Source organism: Giraffa tippelskirchi, chromosome 13, assembly GCF_054371585.1.
Source record: "Giraffa tippelskirchi isolate mGirTip1 chromosome 13, T2T-mGirTip1v1.2.pri, whole genome shotgun sequence".
Classification (NCBI taxonomy): domain Eukaryota; kingdom Metazoa; phylum Chordata; class Mammalia; order Artiodactyla; family Giraffidae; genus Giraffa; species Giraffa tippelskirchi.
The window spans coordinates 27,166,538-27,177,378 of record NC_137287.1 but is presented as its reverse complement, the minus strand read 5'-3'; the positions used below and the strand labels follow the sequence as shown (position 1 = coordinate 27,177,378).

Sequence of the window (10,841 nt, the reverse complement as noted above, 5' to 3'; positions counted from 1 at the left end):
GAATTGCTGGATCACATCCCACAGACTTTTGTACTAAGCACAATAGGAGGCCAGGGGGACTTTATGCAAGGGTGTTGCTTTCTTGCTTTAATAGGACCTTATCCCCCACCCCCGGTTGGTGTGTTGAGCTCTGATCACAGCAGGGAGGGACAGGGATGGGAGACCAGGGAGAAGGCTGGTACAGCAGTCCAGGTGAGAGACAGCAGGAGCTAGAAGCTTCCAGTATGGCTGGGGAGGCCTCTATGGAGCAAATAATTAGATGATTACAAACAATGAAAAGTCCTGTGAAATAAATGAACAGGAACCGGAGGCTCCGATTTCTGAGAAAAATAAAAAGGATCTCTCTGGCCTTCTTCATATATGATTCACTGAACTCATGGTCTACCAGGGCAGCTGATACTTGAAATTCAGATCCTGCATTTTCACCATCAATTTATTTTGTTTGCTTTCATTGGGTGGGTTTGGCCCAGGGCCCAGAGCCTCTGGGTCTGATGTGTTCATTACAGTTCCAGGGCTGCAGAGAGGAAGGAAGGGGCTTGGAAAGAAGGGGAGGGGAGGACTTTTGAATTTGTGGCTGAAAAAGAAGTGTGGGGAGGGCTTGGCAGTTAAGAGCAGGGCTGGGTCTCCTCTCTGCCACATCCCAGCTGTGGGATTGTGGGCAAGTTACCTCATCCCTCTAACCCCCAGTTTCTGCTCCTGGAAAACAGAAACCTCATTTGTTCGGTCTGTCTTCTGCTTGCTTCTCACAAAGGCAGAGATCCTTGTTCTGTTCACCGATGTGTCTACAGCACCTACATGGTAGGCCCCAATAAATATTTTTATTTTCCTTACTTACTTTCTATATTAAATTTTCAAATAAGATGTAACTTTGTTTGTTTGTTTGTTTTGGCCCCACTGTGTGGCATGCAGGATCTTAGTTCCCTGACCAGGGGTTGAACCCTTGCCTCCTGCAGTAGAAGCACGGAGTCCTAACCATTGAAACGCCAAGGAGTTTCCTAAGGTATAACTTATAGAGCAAAGCATAGCTTCCTTAAGTGGCCAGCTCAATGAATTTTAAAATGTGTCTTGTGTGTATATGTGCATGTGTGCGTGCTAGGTCCCTTCAGTCGTGTCTGACTCTTTTGCGACCCTATGGACCATAGCCTGCCAGGCTCCTCTGTCCATTGGATTCTCCACGCAAGCATACTGAAGCGGGTTGCCATGCCCTCCTCCAGGGGACCTTCCTGATGCAGCGACTGAATACATGTCTCTGCATTAGCAGGCAGGTTCTTTACCACTAGTGGCACCTGGGAAGCCTCATTAAATTTTCATGTAAGGTCTATCATTTTCTTTGTTGGCTGCAGCATGTGACATGTGGGATCTTAGTTCCCCATCCAGGGATTGAAACTGTGCCCTGCAGTGGAAGCATGGAGTCTTAACCATTGGACTGTCAGGGAGTTCCCTGAGGTATAAGTTTTAAAGAGCCAAGTATAGCAACCCTAAGTGTCCACCTCAATGAATTTTAAAATGTGTGTGTAGGTATAAACCACCTAATGACCACCAGATCAAGTTAAGGACATTTTCGGCTCTCCAGCAGGCTCTCTTGTACCCCTTCCTAATCATACTCCCTAACAGTAACCATTATTCTGACGTCAATCAACATCTATTACTTTTTGCCTGTGCTTGACCTTTATCTACGTGTGATCATGAGAAATATACTCTTTCGTGCTTGTCTTTTTTTGTTCCTTATTACATGCTGTGAGATTTGTCCATATTGTTACATGCAGTAGTAGTTTGATGCCTTTTTTTTGCTCTCTCATACTCTATTGTGCGAATATGCCACAATTCATTCATCCTTTTTGACTACTGATGGATAGTCAAGTTGCTTCTAGTTTATGGTATCTGAATAAAGCTGTTCTGAACATTTCTGGTACATGTCTTTTGGTGGACCTAAGCACTCCTTTGAGAAATGGAATTGCTGTGTCACTGTGTACTTGCATATTTAGCTAAAGGAAAAACTGCCAAATGGTTTTCCAAAGTGGTTGAACCAATTTACACTTCCACTACAGTTTCAGTCATGCTGTAACAGCCGTGACAAGATTTGGCGATTTCTTTTTAGTCATTCTGGTGGGTGTGTAATGGTATCTCACTGGAGTTTTACTTGCAATTTCCTGATGACTAATGATGGAGAGCACCTTATCATATGTTTGCTCAATAAGTACTTGTTGAAAGAATGGATGAATAAAGAATTTGAGTAAAAATGGAAATAAATCTGACCATCTTGGGCCCTGCTTAAAATCCACCAGTGGCTCCCCATCACTCATGGGACCAGGCTGAAATCTCTCCCCTGGCCAACACGGCCCTGCACACTCTGGGCCCTCCTGATCCCTCCTGCCAAAGATGAGTCCTTTCTGCTTCTCTCTCGGGAGTCCTGTCTTCAGGTTCCTCCAGGGACTTGCTCTGTCCTGCTACATGGTTTTCCACAAACTATTTTCTTATCCCTGAACACAGCTCAGACCCCATGAAACCAGACTCATCACTTGTTTCTCAGCTCAAAAGATTCTTCCTCCCAAGCAGCCTTCCCTGACTTCCACTGCCAGTAGGCCATGATCCTTTAAAACCCTCTTACTTCCACTTTCTTCTTAGCTTTTATTACAGCTGTAAATACCCTTTATGTGATCATTTGATTAACCTGTTCCTCCCATCAAAAAAACAAAAAAACAAAAAACCACACACTTAAACCTTCACAAGAAACCCCAATGCTTTATAAAAGCATTATAAGAGCAGAAACTTTGTCTTGTTTCTAGCAAGACCTGGTATATAGTAAATGCTCAGTAAGTATTTGTTCACTATAAATGTCAAAGCAATAGCCCAAAGAGCATTATTACCTGAAAATAATTATCCCATGAAAATCCACTCACTCTGAGGGGGACCTAGGCCACTTACTGTCTACACCATCCCTGACCAAGTACTCTTGCCTCACTGGGCCTCAGTCTCCTCAACTGCAAAATGGGGATAATAACAGTACTTACCTCTTGGGGTTCTAGTGAGCATTTCACAAGTTAGTTCAAGCTCATTGCTGACTCAGCCTGTGGAAGCCCCATGACTGTGAATGCTTATTAATTTTTACTGTATCTCTACGCCTCCCTTTCTTGACTTCAAGGTGAGGGTCAATAGCCTGGTTATTTCCTGAGTGCTGCAGAGACAGTAGAGAAAATGCCAAGCTTCTCTGCACAGAGCTGTTTGGAATAGAGTTTGGAGTCTTCAGGCCTTGAGTGCTACAGGGTCAGGCTGGTCATGGCTTCCAATCCCACTCCTGCTATTTGTCAGCTGTGTGACCTTGGGTCAGTCGCTTCACCTCTCTGAACCTGTTTCTCCATCTGTATAGGGCAGATTAGATCGAGTATCCACCTCGTGCAGTTTCCCAGTCAGCTCTTGAGTCAGCAGGCTGGGTAAGCCCGGAGGACCCTGGAGAAGTCACTCAACCTCTCTGCCTTCAGTTTTCTTCCTTCATGAAAAGGGAGTCAAAACAAGAGTCCATGAGGATGCAGCTACGATGTCTGGCACTCTGCACTCGTGGAGGGATCAGTATATATTATTGCCCCTGGTGCTTTCTATTACTGTTGCTGTCGTCTTGATGTTGTTACAACAGGATTTGAAAACTAGTCTGGGGTCTGCACACAAGGGTCGCGCTCGGTCTTTCCCGAGCCTCTGATGCGAGGGGTGGGGGGTGGGATCGGGTGTCTGGGAAGGGCGGGGGTCCGGTCTCCGCGGCCGCACGGTCTAGGGTGCAGCCTCTCCGCGTGGCCCACGCGGGCCGGGCGAGGTGAGCAGAGCGGGGCGGGGCGGGGCCTGGTGGGGCGGGGCCGCCGCATCCCCGTGACGCGCTGGCCAACCAGGCGGCGTTGCGGCCCCGGCTCCCTCTGTCGCTGCCTCCCGCCCTCGCCGCCGCCGCCGCCGCCGCCGCCGCTGCCAGCAGCCGGGCCCGTCCGCCCGCCGCTGCCCGCCGTGCCCGAGCCGGCCGCATGGCGCTCCGGGACTTCTGCAGCGTCGATGGCTCCGACCCCTTCTGGGTACGTGCTCGGCTGCCGCTCGGGTCGCGTGGGGCCGGCGGACGGGAGCGGGAGCGGTGGGGAGGCCGGCCGGCGGGCGGGGAGGCCGGCCGGCGGGGGGAAGCGCCGGGCTCGGGCGGGTTGGGCCCGCGGTCCCGGGGTCCCCTGCCGCCGCGAACGCCGCGCTCCCCTTCCCGCAGCCGGCCTGGCCGGGCCCGCTCCCCACCCTGCCCTCGGCCGGCCCCCTTCGGGAGCGCAGCTGATGGGGGGCGGAAAACTTGGGTGACTGGGTTCCAGGGAAGCAGGGCGTTGGGGAGGGATTGCAAATGCCCGGCTCTGGGGCTTTTGGGGAAAGGTGAGGGGCCAGAGCGTGGGAGATGGGGCCGAAAAGAGGGGCCCTTTCTTTGGGGTCCCCCCTCCAATTGAAAATAACCTTCCACGGACGGAGACGCCAGAGATGGGGGGTGTCTCCCTGCTTAAGTTCCCCCATCTCCTTTGTGGCTTGGAACCCCTCTTTCACAAACACCCGGTTGCCAAAGGGCTGAGCTGGGGAGGGGCTCAGACTACGGAAAGGGGCTTCCAGTGGCTGACTTGAGGTTTGCCCCCTCCTCAGTTGTTTTGCATACACATTACTTTCCTGTGGTTACATATTTTTGATATCTTTTACTTTCTTTCTGTTTAATTACTGTGGGTCCGGGCTGGGGGTGGGGGGCGAGTTTGGAGGGGACAGGGTAAGAATTAGGGAAGTTTCAGGAACAGCCAGGAAGGAAAGTGGGGCTGCTCACCACTGCCCTGCTTGTTTGACCCTGGGCTCAAGTTTGGGGTCAGCTGAGGATACCCAAAGATCCTGGTACCAGTAGATTTTGTGCTGTTCCACACCTGAGACCCGAGGCTCTTCTGTGTGGTGACCAACCCTAGGTTCCTTCTGAATCTTTGCTGTTGACCCTGGCCGGGTCTCTGGAGGCCATCTGGCTTAATCCCCAGTGTCTTGGGCTTTAGTTTCTCTGTAATGCGATTTGCCTCTTTGTTACAGGAAGCATTTCTGTGTCCTACTCTCTTGATTATTACAGTAGGCAAACCTGGGCAGGATAGTTTTCCCACTTTTGTTTAGGAATCAGAAGCGAGAAACACCCCTGGTTCTTTGGAGCCATTGATTAGCATCTCCAAATACCTTCTTGTTCTGTTTTGTGGTCCTCTCCTTGCAGGCTGCATTTGGAGTGTTGATAAGTCATCTTCCAGGGCCCCATGGGAAGGGTTTATTTCAGGGATGGAGGCGGTAGGTATCACTTGTTAGAACAACCACACACATCTGGCTCTGTCTCACATTTTCAGGCCAACGGGATTTACTCGGGGGCTGGAAATAGTACAGACGCTTTGCACACTCAAGGTCCAGGATTGATTGGGGAGCAGACTTATTTGCAAAGTAGGATTGTACTTAGCAGAGACAGGAAAATCTGAGGAGTCCTTGCTCCCAGTACCCAGTGTAACAACAAGATTATTTCTGCAAGAATCAGATGGGGATCTGGTCTAGTGTTGCTGTGATACTGGAGAATTTCCTTGTTTATTTTGTTCTGAATTACGGAGGGGATAAAATAGGTGAACGTGAATTCTGCACCAGGATGTATTTATTGATGGCAACTGCCGATTGATGGATGGCATCAGGTTTTCCAACGTCAAATGGGTTTGGGAGTGTCCTCTGTTTATTTAGTTGAAGAAGCTCATCTGAGGAAATCAGTTGCGTGTGTGTGTGTGTGTGTTTTTCTCCTGCAAGGACTTTTGCTACAGAAATTGCCAGGTGGTTGGCTTTCCCTTCTGCCAGGCCCTCCATCTCCCCACCAGTCTTTGGCCTTGCAGACTTTCCTCTGCCTTTCCTCCCTCTGGATTTCTGGACTCACTGGTTGTCCCAGTTTCTCAAGGTGCCCTGGAACCAGGGTTTGAGAGCAGGCAGCGGGGGCATGAGCACTTCTAGGTAGCCTGAGAAACCAAATGTAATCAAAAGCAGGTGACTTCTGTGTTTCCCAGGGCACCCAGTCAAGGCCAGGAGAGACTGACCTGCCAGCCACTAGGTAACTCTGCGATCTTAGGCAAGCCACTATGTCTATCTGTGCTTCATCTTCCTCATCTGTAAAATAGGGGTGTGGGCCCCCACAGTCTCAACCTCCTACAGTTGTTTTGAAGAGTAAATGAATTCATCTGTGCAAGCCACTCAGCCCATGCCCTGCAGAGAGGTAAACAATGGTTATTGCTTTCTTTCCAGAAATGAAGTTGTGTGTTTCAAGTTGCTGGTCCTTCCTTTGGACCCACTTTTTCTTAAGCTGGGGCATGGGATTGGGCCATCCTCCTGGTCATGCCTGGCTCCTCCCTTGACCAAAGTCATGTGTTTAGAAATCAACACGATTAGCCCACCTGAGACTCTAATCAGAGTTTTGTTCCTGAGTCAGTGCTTGCCTCTGAGCCCCCAGGAAAGGGCCAGAATGTGGAAATAACCTGTGGTGAGGGTTCGGCTGACTTAACCACCTTCATCCAGGCAAATGCTCTGGGATGAAAAAAAGAGGAACTTGGTTATCTAAATGGAAAATAGGGGCCAAGTTCACCAGCCCTGGGTTTGCTTTTTTTTTTTTTTGAGGGTGCTTGGTGTGGGGCAGGTGGGAAGGGTTGTTTTGTGGCTGATGTTTGAATGATGGTTGGGCAAATGGGTCTGGGCCTCCCCTTGCAAGCTAATTTTTTAACAAAAAAATTGTTTATTAATTTATTGCATGTCCAGTGTAGAAAAATCAGAAAATGTTGAAAAGTAAGTGACAAATCAGGAAGCAGTGGAGTATGGCGGCTCTGAGCAGTGCTTGGATCCCTAGAGTTCAAATCCTGGCTCTACTCCCTGGGCAGATCACTCCCGCCCCCATGCCTCAGTTTCCACACCTGAATAATGGGGATGTTAACACAGTACCAAGCGAATCCTCAGCAGGTACTTAGGATGTTGCTGCTTGGGATACAGTTGGTGTGGTGGTTGGTGGCTTAGTCTCTTTAAGTCGTGTCCAACTCTTGCGACCCCGTGAACTATAGCCCTCCAGCTTCCCCTTTCCATGGGATTCTCCAGGGAAGAGTACTGGAGTGGGTTGCCATTTCCTTCTCCAGGGGATCTTCCGAACCCAGAGATTGAACCTGCGTCTCCTGCGTTGCAGTCGTGTTGTTTACCACTGAGCCACCAGGGAAGCCCTGGTATACAGGTGGCCCTCGGTAAATTTAAGTGGTGCACTCACTGGAATTCTCTAGTTAATTTTTGCTGCTGTACTTGCTGCTGCAGGGAGTGAACAGAATGGTGGCTCTGTGTCATGGTTCATGGACTCCTGCTAATCATTTGGTTCTAGTGTTGATATTTGCCTTGGAGATGCCCTGCGCCTTCTTCCACATCAGTAACCCCCTGAATATCAGTTTGGCTGCCAAAAGATGGGAGAAAAGGAGTGTTTTATTTTTTTAATTTTTTGGCCGCACTGTGCAATATGTAGGATCTTCATTCCCCTGACCAGGGATCGAACCCACACCCCTGGCGTTGGAAGCTCAGAGTCTTAACCATTGGATCACCAAGGAAGTCCCCAAAAGAAGTACTTTAGAAGCCATTTGAAATTCTTCTTGGGGTAAGGTCTGACCTTGGCGTCAATCTAATTTCTGGCATAATTAACTCCCTGTGGCTTCACTATAATGTAGAAAGAGCCAATTTTTTTCTCCATCCTTTAAGCTTCCTGTGGGTTTTTAGATGTATCACTGTGCTTTCCTCCACCTTTCTCTCCTCCTTTATGTCCACCCCTCCTTCTGGTCTCTTCCCATGCAGACTAGAGCCACGGGGCCCTTGGAACTGGTGGGGTTGTCCCCTCTGTCCACCCCATCTGAGGCCCAGCATGGCAGCACGACAAGGTGAATGGCTTTGGGAGGAGAAAAGGTGACTCTCTGAGAGGGCAGGGCAGGGTGAAGCTAGTCTCCTTCTCCCAGCTGGACAGGCTCTGTTTGGGGTAGTCTTGGAGGAGCCTTACCTTCGGAACGTGATGGTGGATAAAAAATCTCTCTTTCCATTCACATTCTCAACTTTTTGGAACCGACATCTCCACCTGGGTGTCTCTAGTTTACCATGTCCCACAAGGAACTTGGGCTTCCCTGGAGGCTCACAGTAAAGAATCCCCCTGCAATGCAGGAGACCTGGGTCCGATCCCTGGGTCAGGACGATCCCGTGGAGAAAGGATTGGCTACCCACTCCAGTATTCTTGCCTGAGAAATCTCAGGGACAGAGGAGCCTGGCGGGCTATAGTCGATGGGGTCACGAAGAATCAGACATGACTTAGCAACTAAGCCACCGCCGCCAGTATGAACTTAGAGGTCTCCCTCCCGTCTCCCCTACGCACCATCCTCCCCCCGCCACCGCCCCAGCTCTTCCCGTCTCAGTTGACCAGGGCAGCTCTGCCCCAGAAGTTCAGGCCCAAAACCTGCATCAGCCCTGACTCCCCCCCATTCCACATCTGATCAGCAAATCAGCAAATCCTGTTGCCTGTTCCTTCAGAATGTTTCCAAATCTGCCTGCTTCTCACTGCCTCCTTGCCTTCCTCTCTGGCCGGAGCTATCACAGCCTCAATGCTGCAGCTGGCTGTTCCCACCTCAGTGCTTTCCTTGCTGTCTTCCTTGACCCCATAGTCTGGTCTCAGCCCTGTAGCCAGAGGGATCCTGTTAAAGACACAGCTCAGACCCTCTCCCCCTTCTGCCCTGTACCCTGCAGTGACTCCTTGCATCCCTCAGGGAAAAAACCGAGGCCTCAGAGAAACTTACAAGGCCTAAGAGCATCTGATCCCTCACCTCTCTGACCACACTCCCTGCTACCGTCTGTCTCCCTTTGCTCCAGACCAGGCTGCCTCAGGGCCTTTGCACTTGCTGTTTCCCCTGGCCAGAATGCTCGTGCACCTTCAGATCCTTGTTCCAGTGTCACCCCAAGCAGCCTTTCCTGGACTCCCTGCTACTTCGCTGTGGCTCCCTCCAACCCCACAACCCAGCACTTACTGCCAAAATAAGTCTTACTTATTTTGTTTACTGTCTGTAAACTCCCACCAAAGGTCAGCTTCACAGAGGGAGGGGTTTTTGCTTGTGCTTGTTCTTATGGCTGTAATCCCAGCCCCAGTGCCTGGAATATAGTAGATGCTCAGTAAATAATGAATGAATGACAGGAAGCTTTGGAGTGACTTTTGAGCTGGGTTGAAGCCTCTTCCCAGAGTCTTCTAAGGATGAACTAGACCCTCACCTGTGTGGGATGGATACCCAGGTGGACTGAGCCTTCCAGCTTCCATATCTGACTGCTTATATTTCGTTTTGCAAAGTTGAGAACTGAGTCTTTCCTCTCTTTTTCCAGGACTCAGTACATTGCACATACAGTAGGTGCTGTTAATGTTTGGATTTGAGTGTCTTGAAGTACAAGTTCCATTGGGGGACTAGATCTAGCCCGCTAGTGTTCTGCTCTGGCTTTATTTTAACGTGGAATTACTGTGATTCCTGATATTTACTGATGGGAAGAATTCACAGAAAAGTTTGCGTTTCTGACTTTTGGAAAATCAGAAGATCTGATTGCACGAGGGCCCTCGCCTGTACGTCTTGGGCTGTCAGCTGGGGCTGCCCCCTCCGACAGAACAGCCTGCCAGAACAGGCTGGCCCCAGGTTGGTGCAATCCCTTCCCCTCCTTATTGCTGCTTTACTTCTAAGGCCCGGCATCCGTTGCCATTTTTGCTTTGTGCTTTCTCACTTGGTCTGCTTCCTTCATTGATGGAGCCCACCTGGACCTGCAGGTGTTTGAGTCAGCGTCTCCTGCTTTGAAGCCCATTGGTGAGATGACTGGGGCCGATCTGGCTCACCAGTTTGGTGTTGCTCTGTCTGGCTTGGTCATGTTGGCAGGAGGGGACTGGATAAACGAATTATCAATGCCCAGGGAATTTGAAGCAAGCGTCTGGTTTTGTCTGTTGGCTCCAGATTTTCATGGTGGGATAAGGCCTAGATTTCATCAGATCTTAATGGTCAGTAACACTCTAGCCCATAAAAACTTGCCTGGACCTTTTGCAGAAAGAAACAAACAGCTAGTAAAATGCTTTTGAACTGTGATGGTGGAGAAGACTCTTGAGAGTCCCTTGGACAGCAAGGAGATCCAAGCAGTGAATCCTAAAGGAAATCAGTCCTGAATATTCACTGACAAGACTGATGCTGAAACTGAAGCTCCAATACTTTGGCCACCTGATGCGAAGAGCCACCTCATTGGAAGACACCCTGATGCTGGGAAAGGTTGAAGACAGGAGGAGAAGGGAAAGACAGAGGATGAGATGGTTGGATGGCATCATTTACTCAATGGACATGAGTTAGGGCAAACTCCAGGAGATAGTGAAGGACAGGGAAGCCCGGTGTGCTGCAGTCCCTGCGGTCACAAAGAGTCGGACACGACTGAGCGACTGAACAACAGCAAATGTTTTGCGATAATGGCAAGGACTCAAACATCCTGAGGCCAGTGCTTCCCACAGCCTGGCCTGGTAATGGGGCAGACAGGTTTCTTGTGGCAAAGGCATGGGACCCCGTTTATTTCTAGAAGACTGGGCTGTGAGAAAGCCCCCGTAGGGGAGGGCTGGTAGGTGTGGAGCAGTTTCTCAGCCTGGGCACGCTGGACCTTTTGGGCCAGGTAATTCCCGTTGTGGGGCTGCCCTGGGCCTTGTACATTGTTCAGCAGCAGCCCTGGTCTCTCCCCACGAGATGCAGATAGCACCTTCTCCCTATTATGACAACAAAAATGTCTCCAGATGT

General features: G+C 50.1%; 1 protein-coding gene across 10 annotated transcripts in view; it reads left to right on the top strand.

The window, feature by feature from the left end:
- Nucleotides 1-3,926: 3,926 nt before the first annotated feature.
- Nucleotides 3,927-10,841, top strand: part of ABCC1 (ATP binding cassette subfamily C member 1 (ABCC1 blood group)) — a 149,859-nt gene continuing 142,944 nt past the window's right edge. For all 10 annotated transcript variants that reach the window (XR_014072939.1, XM_081556262.1, XM_081556260.1 and 7 more), the window contains exon 1: nt 3,927-4,052. Coding sequence is in view for 9 of the 10 variants with exons in the window: in XM_081556262.1 (XP_081412388.1) it covers nt 4,005-4,052 (48 nt within the window). In the remaining variant the exon portion in view is untranslated. The remainder of the gene's footprint in view (nt 4,053-10,841) is intronic.